Genomic DNA, 18,502 nt, shown 5'->3' on the forward strand with positions numbered 1-18,502 from the left:
TCACAAATTGAAGGAGATGTAAAGGTCTTGCAGACCCAGTAGAAATGAGCATGGGCCAGATGAGGGATCAAAAAATAATTCACTTTAACATACCTTCTTCTCCCTGCAGGTTATGGGTAGCCATCCTCTTGTCTTGGCAATTAGTTTTAACAAACTTTTGAAGGTTTCTAGCACAGTTTGCAATTTATGATAGAGTAACTAAATCAAAATTACAATTAAAGTATTTAATAATCATCTGAGTGATTAATGTAGCTAATGTGAGAACTGAGTCAAGATTTCCTTCTCTGGTCAAAAATTTTGAGATTATACCATTGTCATTAGGCCCTGTGACACTTTACTACTTAGGTGTTTGCTCGTCATAGAGTAAGGTAGAATTCATTATTTGTGGAAACAAGTTTTCTGCTTGGAGTACTTGCTTATGTCTAATTTAGTATCACAGTCATTCCTTCTTCTGAGCTTGGGAAGTAGGATAGCTTGTTACCCTAGCAATATCCATAGGAACTGCCTCAGAGCCCAGGCTCTTGTACATCTCATTCATGCTGTTTACTACTACTTAGTTAAGCCAGAGCTAACTCTCCTTTTTGATTTGTTTATAATTATTTTTGTAAGTTCTGTGCTTAGTCCTTACTGTTGCCCTCTTTGAACATACCTAAGGACTGTTGTTTCAATTTGGGGACTTTGTTCTGTTGTTACTCTGTTAAAGGTCCACCTCCTTTCCTTTTTCTTGCAGTTGTGGGTTTATTTTGTTGTTTAGTTGGTTTTTTTCCCTTCTGTTGAATTCTTTCAGTATGTGGCTGGGAGTGTGTGATAGCAGAGGGTATCTCAATGTGACAGATTTTGTTCACAGGTACACAGTTATTACAGCAGTGTGGCATGGGCAGGTGTTCTTTAGTTCTTCAATCAGAATATGTAAGGCAAAGATAGTCTTTTCCAAGCACATTAAACCTGCAGAGCTCAGAACTGAGAGCTCTGGAGGCAAATGTTGATGAAATGCTGGCCCTGGTTCTTAAGTCTTTTGGGGGATGGATTATAAGTGATATCATTGGTCACTATTTCCAGGTACTGCAACATAACTAATGAGAAGATCCAATTAGAATAGTAAGATAGGACATATTTTTAAGCTCTTTTGGCAGTTCCTTCTTGCACCATTTAAGAAGGTAATTGATTAAGAGTGACTATGTTTAGGTCTCGAAATTTGTGAGATTTTAGTGTTCCATCTAAATCCAGGTGTTAATCTGCCTGTGTCTTTTATGCAACCACACTGTTGCTGTTCAATCAGCGTGTCCTCACTTTTAGGATGTCTGTAGGCAAAGTCCTGATTTACTCAGGTTTGCTCCTGGTGGTTCTGGATAACAGTCTGTTCAGCACAGGCTTTCTTGTTAGGTAAATGACTGTAAAGGCCATATAATGAACTCTGCATTAGTTATGGCTCACTCACCTGGCATTTGGGCAGTACTGCTCATCCCTCCTGGAATATACCTGTGACTGCGAGCTGCTGAGCTGCCATCTGGAGCTGCATTCGTGTTTGCACTGAGCAATATGCTATTGCTGACACCACTTGCATCACTGCTGCTGCAAGGGTGGGTTGTGACTCTGGATTCATCTCAGACTCACTCAGCTGAGCTCAGGGAGTTAAGGGGAGATGTGTGTGTATGCAAGTGCATGCAGGCAGGCACTGAGTGATGCATTGGCTGGTTTAAATCTCATTCACCACTTTCTCTGTTGCCCCTCTTTGTTCCCAGAAGGTTTATAGGATTTTCTGGAGATTTTTAGTTTGGGGTTTTTCTAGGCAACACAGGTCTCATGCATATGGGACTCAAGACTCAGCACTGAAGAAGGTGATCTGGTAAAATAAATCTGGTTCCTTACCTTTGAGAATCAAAAAATATGTAGCCCAAATGTAAATTTCTTTGAGAGACAAACATTTTGGTTTTCTCTTAAATTGTAAAAAGCTAATCTTGGATCTATGCATCTGTAGTAGTTAACTATTTTAAATAATGAGGGTTTGTCCAATGTACTTAAAATGTCAAATTTATCTAAGGAAGTTGGGAAGTTGAAAGAAATTTATAAATAACTTTGAGAACAACTGTGGTTTTTACAAATACATCATTTAATTAGTTGGCCTATAAAACTGTTGGTTAGACTTTATACAACATGAATATTAACAAAGCATCTTTTTATTTCACCTTAGATTACCATTGTATTTGGCACATTAAGGTTTAGGAAGTCCAACTGTTCAGTTGGTTTGCTGCTTTAAGAAACTTTGGATGTATTTTTGGAATTGAAATCTCTTCCTTTCTGGCTCACCATAAAGATATATGCGTAGATTTTGTGCATGAGCAACAGATAGGCTTTTAAAATTCAGTTCAAGTGCAAAGGAAAACTTGGTGTGACTAAGCAAAGTGATGATGTGATAAGTTTGCTTGTGGTTAACTGTCAGTCTAGTGGCTGTAAATTCATAGTACTTTTCATTTGGAATATTGTTAAAAAAATTCCAGGTTTCTTCATGCAAATAATGGGTTTTGTCTCTACAACTGCCTGAGCCTCTCTTCCTCTAAGTGAAGTGGGTGTCTCCTCATGCCCTCCCTTGGCCTGGGGAAAAGTGCAGCTGCTGAGTTACAGATGTGTGGCTTTGGGTGGCTTGGTGCTGCCATTTTGAGGAGACACAGAGCCTGCCTGCCTCTCCCTCCCTGGGAGCAGTAATTCAAGGGTTTAATTTCCCTGGCCAGCAATTTTCATAAAAGTTGACAAAGGCAATAAGTTTTCTCCAGGTTTTATTGAAATTGGGAAGTAGTTTCGAATCATACTGTGGGAGGAGGGAGGGAATGTTACTAAAGCAGACTGAGGTGGGGAAAAACCAACTCTCCTTTTGCTTTGGCGTTGGAGACTTGAGGGTGCATTATGCAGCACTCTATATCAGCCCTAATCCCAGTTACCTTTGGAGCAGTTGGTGTAAATCAGGCAAACAGATTTACATATAACTGAAATAAAAATGGAATACAGTCATCATTAAAGCAAATAACCTGCCCGATTAGTTGTGTTTTATCATGATTGCTAACTAAAACAAAAGACTTGTGGATAGAGAGGGCTTTATAAAGCCTTAAGCTAAATATTTTGTAGCTAATAATACACAGAATATATTATAATATACAGAACATATGCAGCTATCTCGTATTGGTCTATAAAAGCCATTCTGTTTTAGGGTGATGTGTCCTGTAGCAAACAATGATTTTTATAGTAGCTTTCACATGCATAATTATGTCTGGAAAATAATGTCAAGAAAAAGCTTCCAAAAATATCTGGACATGAACAGCAGGTGAAATGCAGATTAAAGTAGTAAAATACATATTAAAATCCTAAATGGATCATAATGCTGTCTTAGAAATTAAAATCTAAAGGGACTCTGAACTGCCTGAATGTTACATCTGATTTTAAAGGGTAGGTTTATAGCTGGCTCAGATTTCAAAGGTGAAGTTTTAATAAGTAAATCAACTTCCTTGTTCATGGCTGAAACCTTTCAAAAACTGTGTTTACTTGTTTGTTACAGTTCCCATTCAGAATAATGAAAGTGCCTAATCAGGCAATTTGCTCACCTAAGGTGAGCTAAATATTTAATAAGGGTAGCTTGCATATGTGTGTTATTGCACTGCACAACAAAACCACAGATTCAATATGCCTCTTATATTCCTTCCCCTGGCAGGGCTCAGCATGACTCTTAATGTCCTTTTATTTTCTTCTCTGGAAAGCTGCCTGCACTTGGCTTGTAATACCAAATTCTGTGAATTGTAATCCTTTCAAATACGAATGTGGGTATTAGATAATTTTAAAGAATGAGTACCATAACAGTAATCCATATGCAGGGAACATTTTATAGACAGAAATTTGCAGTACACAGAAGGTATTTTCAACTATTATTTTATTACTCCTTTATATGGAGCTGAGAGGAATAGAATATAAAAGGTAATAAGTACTCAACATCCTCCAGGTTAGGATCCAGAATGGATTAAAGTTAAACACTAGGATAGTGTTACTTGTATACTAATATTTGTGAAAGTTCTTAGTTATGAATAAGAATCATACCTTTAAGGAAATAATGTAACTTTTTCTGATGCCTCTCTTAAGTGGAATGGAAGTGATTGATAAACCTGACATTTAATCTTTGGCATGCTTCAGGGAGTTTCTGCCTTATGTTCAATAAAGTGGTGTTTCTTTAGTGAAGTCATATTTAAACTATGGTAAAATGCAGAGAAATGTATTGATACTTCATAAATGTGGCATAACTAAAGAGTGTTCACAGCTTATGGTTTTTTCCTCCTCCTCCCTGCTCTTTTTCTCGTTTAAACAAAAGACTGACTTTGGCTCAAATAGGCTTGGCCAGTTTCCTCTCCCACCACATTCCCCAGAAGGAAGCTAAATTAATTCTGTCCATAAGAAGATTAAAAGCTGATGGGGTAGGCAGATGTTTTATTTTCTCAGGGATGAAGGAAGTAGCATGAGCTTCTCTGGCAAGTCTGAAGATAATGGTGGTGGGAGGGAATGTTTTGCTTCTAGCTGAATTGCAGAAAGGCATTTATACCTTTACGTTATACGTGTCATGTACTCTTTGACATTATCTTGATGGAAAAATAAAGATGTATTCTGGGTTTATGTATTAGTAGTTCATTTACTCCAACACTGATTTGTAGTGAATCTGTTATGCTTCAGGGTAAATTTAGGCGTTACTGTGAATTTTATTTGCATTTTACTTCTTTGTTTTTCACTGTAAAATGTTTAAAACTCAGGATTTTCCTACTTTATTTACATCTTTTTATTTACATCATTTTAGTTTAGTTAGCTTTCAGTTCTTTTGCTTAATATTCTAATATTTTTCTTTTCTGTTGATAAAGCCCTGCCTGCAGTCTGGCTTAATCCTTATGACCCAGCTGCTGTAGGAGAAAGTCATGGTGGATCCTGTGTGCTTTCTAGCAGAATTCACAGGTATTCCCTTCCTGGAGTGAACTGATTCTTAACCCCTGAAGCCTCATCTCTCTGTGGTAGCCTCCAGCCTGGTGCTGACCTGGGAGCTATTTAATAATTTAAATTTACAAGTTGCCTGCTTTTTTCAGCATTGGATCCTCCTCGGTTCCAGGCTTGTTAAGGGATTTTGTGACAAATAAATAGGTTTCTGGAGGTACCTTTGTGCTCACACAAAAAGCAATCAAACAACAATAGCTGTGTAAAGCTTTGGGGTGAAAAATGCCCTCATGTGTCTGAAACATGACCGTGGTTCTTCCTGGTAGCCTTGGTGTCTCTGTCAGTGCCCTTCAGGGACTTGAAGATCTTGTGGAACTTCCTCCCAGATTTCTCCTGTAGCTGCTGAGCTCCCCAAACCAGGATTTGTTTTAGTGGGTTAAAATCTTAATTTATATTTCAATTGTAATTAAACACATCAGGTCTTTCCAGGGTGCAGCTCTTGCCACCTGAGCATGGCTGGGAGTCATTAGGAAGTTAAGAGCCTTCAATAATTGTCTGTGTTTTCCTGTTAAAGCAAGTGCTTCATAGTTCTGCCATTCACAAGTAACCTTTTCTCCTTAATACAATGGATGATGCAATCTAAAATGGCAATATACAAGATTCCTTAAGGCTATATCTAGATTAAGGCACTCAAGCAAATTAATGCAAATTACCAAAGTGTACAACATCAACATTCATAAGTTATAATACATTAAATTGCCATTGGCTGGTGATGTCTTTAGGAATAAAATTAATTTAGTGAGCTGTATGTAGTTTAATTTCCTTGGTTTACAGTGAGTGAAGGCCAATTTACTCCTGCATTGGAAAACTCACATGGGAATGCAGTGCATTTAAATTAATGTGTTTTGACTTCCCACCTTTCCTTGAATCTTGATAAACCTTCAGATCATTGTTTGCCCGTTGGGTTTGGGAGCAGCTTCCCCAGACTGCCACATGTGATTCCTGCTCCTCTGGTTTCTGAGGTCCCATTTCTTAGTGCTGTGTGGAGCTCCCATGGGATTGCAGATCTAGTCTGCACCAGAGCCACAAATAAAATTCAACTGCTCTTCACTGCAGGCAGTAATGGCTGGATTATACAGAACCACGATAGTATTTATTAACCAACCTGCACAGCCTGCATGTTTTCCACAGTGCCCAGTTCCAGATCATCTGGATCTCATGGACATCCAGCAGTAAATTCAGTTCCTTTAAAATTTTTCATAATGCGCTTGTTCTGTGTATATAGTGAAAAAAAAAAAAAGTTAAAAATGGTAAAGGTATTTTTAACTTCTGGTTTTACTTTGGTTGGCAAGCACAAAGATAATTTGTTTAGCTTTCAGTTTTATGTTTGGGGTGTTTAAGTTGAGAAAGGAATAGGAAATTAAATTGCTGTGGATGTTTAATAGACTGTTTATTTTAGGGCATAGTCAGTGCTTTCACACTTTATTTCAATTGTCATTACACAAGAAAAAACACTCTTTTCCAGTACTTAAACTGATGAATTGAAGCCTACCACTTAAAATTTGCCCACTTATTTACTTATATAAGCTCCTTAGGGCAGAATATTTTCTCTTTTAAGTGCTTGTCCTGCCTGTGTATTTCCCCTGAAGTATGACTTTTGTGGGTTTTGCATCTTTTATCTCCTTGTTTAATAGAAAGAGATGTACTGTATAACACTTACTGAAGTGTCACAGCTTACAAACTTTGTAATTACTGTCCATTATTCTAAAGGATTTCTGCTGGGCTTTTAAAATATTTTTCATTTAATGCAGTTAGCAACAGCAGAGTAAATGTGCTGATAATTTCTGCTCCCATTCTGCATGTGTGGAGTCCTAGATTACAACATCCCTATAGCTGAATCTGTGTAGGTGAATTTCTGTCTTCTGCCCTTGTATTTTTCAGTTAAATAGGGAAACTTGGGTAATATGCCTGTGACTTGTTGGCTAAATTCTACCAACTGTTTAGGGAGGGAGTATGGGTAGTAACAGGTCCTGGTCAACATTTATCTGTACTTACTGGTTTTTTTTGAAACAAGTAATTTTGATTTGGTCTAATATCATCTGATGCCGCTGTTAAGCAGAGAGTTGGTCTGTAATATGTGACCAATTCTCTAAAGGACTAAAACTTGTTAGGAAGCTTTGAAAATGTTGCATAGAAAATTCAGAAACTGTAGTTTGGTATTTATTAGAAGCAGACAGGTTTGTGCCATCTCTGGGAGTCTTAGAAAAAGTGGTTTTAGGGAGTTAGTGTTCACTTGTTTAAAAGGACTAGTTAGAAATTTCTCTGAGAGCGAATGTTTAATGTGTTTTTGAGGTGTTTGGGTGAGGAAGGAGATTGTTATGGGGTTTGTTTAGAGAAATGCTTAGTTTTTCGTATTGCATCTTGCAAAGACTCACTTTTAGGGGGTTACAGCATATCTCTGATAACTTGAGAAAACCTCTAGCTGTGAAGAGGTAGTTGTAAAAGGGAAGGAGGACAACAGGAAAAGAAAGCTTTGTTGACAGTTGGAAAAATAATTCCTTTTTTTTTTTTTCTTCCCAAAATCCAGGGACAAACACATTCTTGTCTGTCTTGGCCACTGAAACAAATGAAATGCCAAATGTTTTAGTTGGCTGTGGTGGGAGGCAGCCTTTTTTTTTCTATGGCAACACATCTCATTGTCATCATTTTTCACTTCAAGTAACTGACAAAGCCAGTGTGAAATATGTTCAGCAAATATGTAAAGCTATTTTTGCCCAAGTCTTAAAGTGCCATCAAAAAAAATGGAAGTTGTCCAGCACCTTGGGTTACACAATATGCTGAGGATTGTGAAGGCCCTAATGAGCTTCAACAAGGCCAGTGCAAAAGGTGCTGCACTTGGGTTGGGGCAATCCCAGACTGGGATGAGCACAGACTGGGAGAAGGACTGCAAGGAAGGACTTGGGGGTTCTGGTGGATGAAAAGCTGGACATGAGCCCTCAGTGTGCACTCACAGCCCAGAAGGCCACCTGAATCCTGGGCTGCATCAAAAGGGGGGTGGCCAGAGGTCAAGGGAGGGGATTGTTCCCTCGTGAGACCCCAGCTGCAGTGCTGCATCCAGCTCTGGAATCCTCAGCACAAGACAGACTTGGGCCTGTTAGAGCAGGTCCAGAGGAGGCCACGAAGGTGCTCGGAGGGCTGGAGCTCCTCTGCTCCAAGGACAGGCTGAGAGAGCTGGGGCTGCTCATCCTGCAGAAGGGGGGGCTCTGGGGAGACCCCATTGCAGCCTTGCAGTGCTCAAAGAGGGCTTATAGAAAAGAGGGAGAATGGCTTTGGACAAGGACACATAGTGATAGGACAAGGGAGAACAGTTCAAACTAAGAGGGGAGATTTAGACTGAAATTAAATGTCAGGAAGAAATTCTTTCCTGCAAGGGTGGTGGGGCACTGGAATGGGTTGCTCAGAGAACCTGTGGAAGAAGTGTCCATCCTTTCAGAGTGAGAGCATTGTCCAACTGCAATTTATCTTAAATTTAAACTGGATCATAGTTGTATGTGCTGAAATGGCTGCACTTGGAACTGGTGCAGAAGAACTTTGCTATGTCCTAGCCAGGATATGTCAGCATGGACTGCTTGCTGCAATTCCACTGTTGTGAGAAAAAAGAAACAACACTTAACAGTCATCTGTTTTGTCAGGAACATCCTAGGATTTATCTGTTCAATGAGTAAATCAGGGTCTGATGAATTCAAGTACTATGTTCGTGCTTCAGGTGCTAATACTCATAAGTCCAAGAGAATATTGTCATAAGAAATGGGGGAAAAGAACACTCTTTATTCCATGTAAAAGATTTTACAATGAAAAAAAAATTAATACAAGATTCATAGGTGTTTTTTTCTTACAGAATTGGAAGAGGTAAAACATTAATACTTGACTGGTCATAAGGAGTCTTACAGGCAAAACCAAAGTAGTGTTTCTTAAAACTCTCAATTTATGGAATGTCTAGAAGATTCTTCTTAAAAGTGTGTTCAAGGGTGTAAAGTTTTTTAATGAATAGGAGGATGGGATAATAATGAATGGGAAGAAATGTAATTGTGTACTTTATTCTAGTTTTTCCATTCTGCTCTGCTAGCATGAAATTTGGATGATAAATCATTCAAACTGCTTAACTTCTACTAATAGAAAACATGGAAATGGTGGAAGGGAAAACAAAATGAAAATGGTTGAGGGATCCAGGCAGTGCACTTCTTAATAACTAGGACAGCATTCTATTTCATTCAGGCTTAGAGCCTCCAGATTATTGTCACAAGGCTGTCATTCCTTTATTAACATTAATGAAAGCTGGATCTCTGAAGTTGTTTGCAGCATCCATTTCTCAACTGAATTTTGGTTAGGAAGAAAATCATACCTTTGATGGATGTAGCAAACAAATTTGCCTGCTTTTTAAAAAGGGGATAGTTCACAGCTGGATAGTAGGAAGTAGTGACTACAGCTTTTAACTCTGAATAAATTTCAATTTATGTAAGTAAAAGACTTGTGATTATCTATCGTTGTTGCCCTAATTATTTTTTTTGCCATTTTGAGAATTCAGGGAAAAGATTAGGTTGTTTAATTAATGCGGATAACTTCCAAAATTGTTAAACCATGTCAAATTTGATCAAATAATAGATGTAAACTGCTGCATCAGGTCTTAAAAATCATTTCAGATTTGGAAGACAGAATTTTGTCATGACATAAATAGAGGTCTTACTGAAAATACTTTTCTGTTCAAGATACATCTATATATGAACAACGTGATTTCTGTGGGTTTGTTGCATTTTGGCTGGGTTTTTTTTTTCCCCCTTTGGTATGCCTCACTACGGGTACAGCATAAGCTTTGTAATTTGCTTTTTGGGCAATAGAGGTGCTAGTTGTTCCCTCAGGTATAGATGAGATATTTACCTTTATTTTAGAGTCTCAAGTAACCTTAAGACTACCTCTGAATTGTTGTGTCATTTCTTTACATTTTTGGGACATAAAATTGTTACCCTTTTCTGCACTAAAAACCAGTCAATAAAATACAATATTTTAAATTATTTAAAGATGATACAATGGGAAATTGATTTTCTTCATTCAGAAGGCTGGATAATTGAGCTGAATTTTTATGGCTGCAAAAATCGATGTCTAGGTGGACTTTGGAAGAATGCCTATAAAAAGACTGGCATTTGCATTAAGTAGCAGCATTAAATTTTTGACTGAGTCACAGATGGTGCTTTCCAGTGTTTCATTTTTTGTTTTATCATCTTGTATAAACCTATGTTAGGGCAAAACAGGTTTAAAATGTGACGTAAATTGATGCTTCTTTTGACAGTGATGACAGTGACACACAAATCCTGAATGAAACCTGCAAGATTGTAGGTTATTCTTATTCTCAAAATAGTTCTTAGGCCTCAGCTTGTTTAAATGCAGGGTATGTTAAATATTTAGGAAAGGCAGTGAGTAAGGTTTTAGTTTCCTTTGGTGTCTTGTCTGGTTTTTTATTAACAAAGGATTTCTTGTGGCAGTTGGTTTTTCTCAATTTAAACTTTGAGCCTTACTGAGATGTGGGAACACTTGGCCTTTCCACAGGAAAAGATGTGGTGGGGTTGTGGTTTTTCAAGAGTGTGGAGGGATTTGGTGGTTTTAGGATGGCATGGATGTTTTTAATTTTTAATTTAATATAAAACTTTAAAAAGTGTTAACAGCAAAAGAACTGGGAATACTTTACCTTCTGAAGACTTTCTTGTGTTGAAAAGATTCCTCACTTAGATCCTTGCAAGCATGACTGTTTCCTCTGAAATCTGAATTTTTGTCACCTTGGGAAATTTTTAAAGATTTCACACTGTTTTCAGTATCTTAATCTTTTTTAGTTGAATATGTTGCAAGACATTATCAAAGCTGGTATCCTTGAAATGTTAAGATGACAAACGTGTTTCACACACTTCACTTTTTAATGAGGTAAAGAAAAAGAGACTTCTCCATTATGCCCACACTGAGCATCTGGGAGATCAGAGCGAGTGGTTCCCAGAATATTCATATTAAAAAGTTGAAAAATGCCACTTAATATTAGCTAAAGCTAAATGGGCTAATAGGAGGCGGAGGCATTGCTGTGATGCCCTTGTTCTCAGAGCACACAGTGTATTCCTCAGTGCACTTTGGCCTCTACTGAGGTAGAGCAGCTTGCAGTGTTTTGTAATTGAAAAAAGTGTATATTGGTTACAAACTGAAAAAGATTGTATAAAAACGCCTGTTTCTTCCTCATTGTCTTTTCTTGAGCAAATGACATCTTGAAGGTCAGCCACAATTCAATCCACCCTTCAGAAGGTGGGTTTTTTTCCTCCAGCCTTCCCAGGCGAATGAAAACCCTTTGAGAAAAATCCCATCAAAGACTTCAGCAGTCTTGACTTCTCCACTCTGCACACCGACTGTGCGCAACTTCAGCATTCGAATGGAAACCTTTGAGAGTGCATAAAGCTTTAAGCCATGAGTACTCCCTGAGCTGAAGGGACTTCTTTTTTTTCCCCTTTTTTTTTTCTTTTTTGAGTGGTAATTCAAGGTTACTGTCTCGGTCAGAACGTGTTGACCAAAAGCAGTCTTGAGAAAAATGTAGGGAAACCAAAATGCATCATTACTATCATTCAGTTAGTGTTATCAGGAAAGCTGTCAGATTTAAATGCTTAAGAGAGCTCTTGTAACTGTTACCATGGCAATATCAGAACAGCAATGTGGTAGTTTTCATCCATATCCCATGTTCAGCTAAACTCCTTTGCAGTCTTTTAGCTGTGAAAGGAAGGTACCATATTGTACCAGGCTCTGTTTCTTTTGAGCTAACCTGGAACAAATGAAGGCTGAAATTAACTCTTTGTGTGAAGATTAAATACAAATCCTAGGCAAAAGTGATCTAATTTGCTTTGCTCTTGGTTTGCCAGGGTACTATGTGTAAAGTATTCTCTGTGGAGTTACTGATCTGCTGTTTATGCCATCATGTCATGACTTGGAATTTGGTTCAGGTCTTAATAAAACACATGCACTAAAATTTTGTTAGAAGAATGGATTTACCTCATAGGTTCCTATGTTCAAGTGCAGAAGTGTAAACACTTATGACTGGAATTCCAGATCCTGCTTTCTAATTTGGCCTCACTTTTGTAATGTTTTTCCTTGCCACTGAGCCTGCCCTGTATTTCCAACCTGTGTGGTGTTGATCAGCTGCTGCATTTTTAGTTTCGCTCTTCTGTTTTCTGACATTCAAGCTCCTTTTTCACTGATTTGCTGAAAGAAGTTGTTTTCCAGAGCCCTCCCCCAGCCTCCTGCCCCGGAAAGCCTTTGATTCACTCTTGGTACAAAGCAGAGCCCACGTTCTGTCCTTGCTGACCTACATTTGCACAGTGCAGCATTTCAGAGCTGGCCATGCAGCTTCCCTGCCTCCCTCCTTCCCCTGGGTGCCCACGGAGTGCCTGGGCTTGGGAAGCAGTGCTGGAGATGGGATCTGTGGGAATAACAGCCAGTGCCATGTTCAGTGGTGTGTTCTGCAAGGGGGATGAGACTGTGGCCCGAATCACATCCTGCTTTGGAAGGACAATCTGACGTGGAAAGGACAATACTGCTCTTTATTGAGACGTGTGGTTCTCACAGTGTGACTGAGTGATTGTCCAATATTTATTTATTTGTGCTATTTGACAGCATAAGAGGGACTGAGAAATGGCATTTAAAATTGGGAAAATATGGCAACAAGTGATGTTTCTGCAAATCAGTTACAAGCCTGTTCTTCCCAAAAGCACAAATGGAAGAAGTAGTAGCTTCTATATTAGCATCTTCCCTCTCCCTTTCATCTCCTCCTAGGACGTTTCCATGCATTGCAATGAGCATTCATTCAAGAGAAAAGATTTTCTTGCCCTCTGGGATTATGTAGGTATTTTAGATTGAAGTGTGATTGGGGACTGCGTTAACATATCAGGAAAATTAGTGGGAAGGGGGAGGCAGTCTAAAGTAATGGCCTCTAGGTGCTTCCCTCCCCTCCAGTGCCTGATTCAGCCGGGGCTTGGAGACAGTTGATGCATGTCTTAACATGTTGATATATTCTGAAAATACTTTGTAAATGAGGACTGACACGTTTTGTATTACTGCACTGCAAAGAAAAGCAGATTCTAAATTGCTGTTCTAGTAAGGTTAACCTGAAAGGCAGTCTGTCTCATCTCTTCTAGATCACTGCCATCCCATAATTTGAGTTTATAAATTTAAGTGAAGATCTTAGTGGGCACTGAATTTTCTCTCAGAACAAGCCACTGAGGCTTGGAAGTACCTTGACATGTAATTTTTTAAATTTAGAACAGACTGTGAACTTTACCCATGAAAGATCTCTCAGTGACAGGGGATGGGATCAGTTCTACTACAGCAAAAGCTGTAGTCGTGCATTTTCCATTCTTAATTCTATTGGTGTGGGATGTGCAAATAACTCATACCACTGATGTAACTGGAGACATGAAAGGAACAGTTCTGTTGTTGAATAACAACTTTTTTTTGGTGGGACTTAATTTTGGTCCTATAGTATCAATGTGTAAATCTTTATAATAGTTGAAAGTTAAATAAATACGGGGAGATGATGGTATTCCAATTTCTGATTTTTGTTACCAGGCCAGCTTTTCTGAGAATTTTCTTTGCCATAATGAGGGTACTGATGATGTCACAATTTTTTTCTCCCATCATAAGCTTTGAGCCATTATGATTTTTTATATTTGTTTTCAACCTGAAGCAGACATACAGAGAAGTAAAAACATTTAAAGCAAATATTATACAAACTCTTGTACTTCTATATTCAATGAATAGTTTTATCTTTTATCCCCTTTTTTTAATGCATTGCAGACAAATTAGAGTTTTAGCTATAAGTTTGTATCTTATTGCTAATCAAAAATGCATTTTTTTCTTGCTGTATGGGGAAAGGAAGTGAGAGAACTTGTCCAAGCTTTTAATGATATAAATAATTATTGCACTATTGTTAACATGAACTGTTTTTATATTCTAGTAGAGTGAGCAAATAGCTTAAACACAAGCTAGAAAACAGTAAAACATTCAGAGAAAGGAATGTAGAGCTTTCATTCTATAATTGCATATTTCATCACACAAAATGATTCCCTTTTGTTACTGAAAGCTTTGCAACAAACTGTGCAAGAAAACAGTACTTGGATGCAAATGTTTTTAGTCGCCTTTAACCATCTTGATAAGAATGCAAATATGTTTATAGGGTAGTTTCAACTTATACCCAAACACTAATGCAAATTAAAAATCATGTCGGGCCCTTCAAAGGGCATTCAGAATGGCTTTTTATTTAGCATCTGACGCTCCTCACTAGTCCTGTAAGTAGCAGGAGGTTTGGTATGCCGAACTCGTGGGCATCATGCCGTGGTTCTGCCAAGCTCGGGCAGATCGGCATCGTGCAGGAACTCCAAAGCCCAGCACCCGAGAGGTGGTTTGGCTGCCAAACTTGATGGTTCCAGTGCCAAACTATTTAAGGTTCAGTATTAACCTCTTGGACTACACTCAGGAGCCAGGAACAGCATTCAGGACTAGCCAGAGTTGGTAAAATCGAGTACATCGCAGTGGAGCTGGAAAGCGCCAAGGGCCAGGACCAGCACTGAAGTCCTCTCCAGGAGGTTGGACTGCGTCCTTGGCCAGCACTGCCTGGGGAGAGGCCACTTATGGCATTGGACATCTTCCAAAATTCAGTCCCCTGCAGCAGTAGCTGGCTTCCCACACTTGCTCTGGGGGTCTAGAGCTGGCACTGTGGTGGAGAGCCTGCCTGCAGTGACCTTCAGCCAGGTGCCTGTCAGCTGCGGCCTGCAGCAGCTGGGAGCAAGCAGCACATTGAGTGGGGAAAACTGCAGCAGCTGCTCAAAGCACACTCCCAAGCATCTGTCCAGAGCAGCTCTCTCGCATGAATGCCAATAGGCATCACGTAAACCAAGTGTATGAACTTGCAATTTAGTTGGAGAAATCTCTGCAGAAGAGTTACTACTTTTACAGGTATTTGCTTTCCCCAAATCCACACATTATATGATTTGAGGGGTGTTGGAAATGTAGAAATGTACAATTAGCACACCTGAAACACAGCAGAGGAAAAAATATAGTGGAGGATCACCAAAAAAATGGTGTTGAGCAAATTCCCATGCCCACCTTCCATAAGAGCTGCTGGAATTGCTTCAGAGGTGCACCCAGTGCCTTGCACTCTGTTCACGTGTGAGAGTTCCTGCAGACAGACAGCCCAAGAGCTGCTGAGAGTGCTCAGTAATATGATTTGTCTTCTTATTATAGAGGAGAAAACCCTGCTGTGATCTCTGTACTGTGCATGAAAACCAGGCTTTAAGGACTAGGGAACACTACAAAAACCAAGTAATGCTAAAGCTAGAAATTTCTTTCTTCCTGAGCAGCTTTCCCAGAAAAAGTGAAATCTTAAGACCATAAATATAATCAATTTTATTAAACAATAAAAGTACATCAAAGATTTGTATTTTATCCAATTAAAAAGTCCCAGTCAAACAGAAAACTAATTGTAGTTCGATCATTTGCTGCTAAATCAGAGGTGGGTATTGCTTACCCTGGCACTGTGACAAGCAGTAAAACCTGAATTTGATACAACTCTGCTGTAACAGCTGGAAAATAAGCTTTAAAAGTTCTGTTTGTTAGAAAACTGGAAATCTGTAAATAGATTAAACCCACTTCTCCAATTTATTTTCAGTGGTACGTGTTATGACTTTAAATTGCTTAGATTTTGTTCCTGCCCATATTGCTGGCCGGAACTCTTAATCGTATTGTGACCTAGTCTTCCCCACCTATAAACTCAGGTGTGGGGCTCCATTTTCTCCAGCACATGTTTTCACTTGACTGATCCTTGGTTTTGTCAGACGGGAAAGAGCAAAATCAACACATTTGAATAGTTTTCTCTCACTTTGCACAAAATGAAACTTTGTCAAGAACGGTGCAAGACTGGAACTTAGGTTTTACATTTCTCATCAGCCTTTGAGTTACCTTGAAGTTATGTAGGGAAATTAACAGCAGATCCAATGAATTTGCATGAAGGTGCCAAGGGGAATGAATGTTACTTGGCACCAGATCTTAGGAGCTTGCCCTGTGACTTCTAGAGAATGAAGTAGCTTTCGGTCAGCTCTTTGTGGACATCTAGTTGCATCCAGAACACCACTTGCATTTCTGAAGGTGATGTACAAAGCAAGTCTTTGCAACTTTGATTTCATTTATCTCTCCTTCCAAACCAAATAAGCGAACTTCCCAAAACTGGACCTACTTCAAGGGAGTACTTTCTTAGTACTTTAGAATTTACTGGTAGTGTCTTACTAAATTGTGACATTGCTAAATGTGTTGTACATTAAAGAAGTGTATAATAATTGTCATGTGGCAATTGAAGGTAAAACTGATCTGCCCTTTGTGCATTTCCTTAGTTTTTAATTTTTCATTTTATAGCGTTTCTAGATAACAAGAAATCATTACATGGAAGAGAACTAGAGCTATGAATGCATTTCTTAAAATAAAATTTTAGTGTGGAAAATATGCTCAATTATATTTTATTGGCACATAAATCAGCAATTGTACCACCAAAGTGTGCATGCTTATTATTGCACATTAACACAGAAATCCTTATATACCATCTTTTTTTTTTTTTTTTTTTTTTTTAATCTCAAATTCGCTGGGAAAACCTTTTGGTTATAATTCCATAATATTCAAGAGCTATACTTTTTATTCAACTTAAAAAAATAATTTCCCGCCTGCTGGGCTGTGTGCGGGCTGTGCCCGGGGCTGCTCCGCGGTCACTGTCCATGCGTTCAGCGCTGTTATTTACAGGTGGCAGCAGGGCCGGGCGGCGGTGCTGGCCCTCAGTGCAGTCTGCGGTGGCGGTACCTGCCGGCCTTGTCCTTGGCCGCGTTGGCGCAGGCGCTGTGCTTGTTCTGCTGCAAGTGGTTCCAGTATTTGATCAGTTCGCTAGGTTGGAACTGATGGGAGGTAATTAGGTGGCTGTATTTACAGCTGGAGTAAGAAACTCGCCAGTGATTGAAGACAAACTCGTTGGGTGGGGGCATGGGGTCAATCCGCAGCTTGGCGAGACAGATCCCCACGTACACATCCTCTAAATGTAAACGTCTGATGCTTAAAGAGACCTTAAAGATTTTTTCTGCTAAGTCTCCAGAAAAAACGTAACCAGTTCCAGAGCAGAATACAGGATAACGTTCACTTGGATACAAATCAGGTGGCATATACCACTTGCTATCCTTGTTCCTATTAGGTGCATAACCTCTCATTAAATAACCTGTAAAATACTTGTGCCTCGGAGGAAGTTCTGGTTTCAGAAGCTTGTGTATTAAATATTCAGTATTGACAAACATATCACTATCAGTTTTCATAACATATGGAACATGTGGACAGTAGGTTGCAACCCAGTTCATTCCCATCAGAGTTTTAATAGTTAAATTATAGTAGGTGTCTAAGTATTCTTGTTGAATGATGTCATGGTACTGTCTGCTTTCCTCAAGGATGGTTTGCTGGAGGTGTCCATTTACCTTGGTGCTTAAGCCCAACAAAAAAATCCGCACAATTTGGATGCCAGGTGTCATGCTCTCATTGCCCCAGGTCTGTCGGATTGCTTGTCTGGCCTCCACCTGGCCTGGCTCTGCAGCTATAAGCAGTATTAGGAAAGGGGTCTTCTCCTGGCACTTGTCAGGTTCATTGATGATGTATTTGAAATGATAGGAAGTTGGATGCCCAGTGCCTTTCTCGTTGTAAATACTTCCATTGGCACTGAGGGTGTTTTCCAAACCGGTTACTCCCTGTGGGGACAGATCCGTGTTGTTGGGGTTGGTGACTGTCTGAGGCCTGAGTGTCTGAGGCACAGCATCTCTCCACATGTTCCTTAGAGAGCTGTGGTTGGTCTCACTTTTTGTAGATCTAAATCCTCGTATGGTGTAAGCCATGGGGTTTTCTCTGAATCCAGCCTTGCCTGGCAGCCAGTCGTGATGGTTAAAGAACAGAAACATGGCAAAAAGAAACACCAGAGAGACCAGGCCAATGAGATGGGTGCGAAACAGAGACCTTTTGGTATTCCAGGTCATCTTTGCCAAGCAGCAGTGTCGTCTTCTCCACTGAAGCATGTTTGTAAGGATCCAGTGATGGGATATGAGACAATGCTCAAGCACAAGGCTTTTCCAATTGGTTTAGAATCCACTGCTATTCTTTGGTATTCATTTTCCTTTGTTCATGTTGAGCAGTTGTCTGTAAATGGCTCACTCTGCAAAGAGTAAAAAAAAAAAATCAGAAATCTTTCATTTTACACACGCATAACATAAAAGGTTACAAATAGAAACTAGATATAAACATAAAATTCAGTTAAATTTACTTTTTTTAAAAAACAGCCCATGTCAATGGAAATAAGATTTGATTTAACTTGATTTGTTAGATTTTAAAAATGCTTTTCTTCATGGTAAAAGTTTTGACAAGCATCCTGGGTACCAAAGAAAAAGGAGAAAAAAAAAAATGGATC

The 18,502-nt window shown here is 39.2% G+C and overlaps 2 protein-coding genes across 2 annotated transcripts in view; one reads left to right on the forward strand and one right to left on the reverse strand.

Annotated features, from left to right (window-relative positions):
• Nucleotides 1–18,502, forward strand: part of CDC73 (cell division cycle 73) — a gene marked incomplete at its 5' end in the record, with an annotated part of 96,734 nt that overhangs the window by 33,849 nt on the left and 44,383 nt on the right. The gene's annotated exons all lie outside the window — the stretch shown is intronic.
• The window catches only part of B3GALT2 (beta-1,3-galactosyltransferase 2), an 8,227-nt gene continuing 5,133 nt past the window's right edge, over nucleotides 15,409–18,502 (reverse strand). The window contains exon 2 of the mRNA XM_008630205.2: nucleotides 15,409–18,250. Coding sequence (XP_008628427.1) covers nucleotides 16,845–18,113 — 1,269 coding nt within the window. The 5' untranslated portion in view covers nucleotides 18,114–18,250 and the 3' untranslated portion in view covers nucleotides 15,409–16,844. The remainder of the gene's footprint in view (nucleotides 18,251–18,502) is intronic.

The sequence above is a fragment of the Corvus brachyrhynchos genome, unplaced genomic scaffold (assembly GCF_000691975.1).
Source record: "Corvus brachyrhynchos isolate BGI_N302 unplaced genomic scaffold, ASM69197v1 scaffold101, whole genome shotgun sequence".
NCBI lineage: Eukaryota > Metazoa > Chordata > Aves > Passeriformes > Corvidae > Corvus > Corvus brachyrhynchos.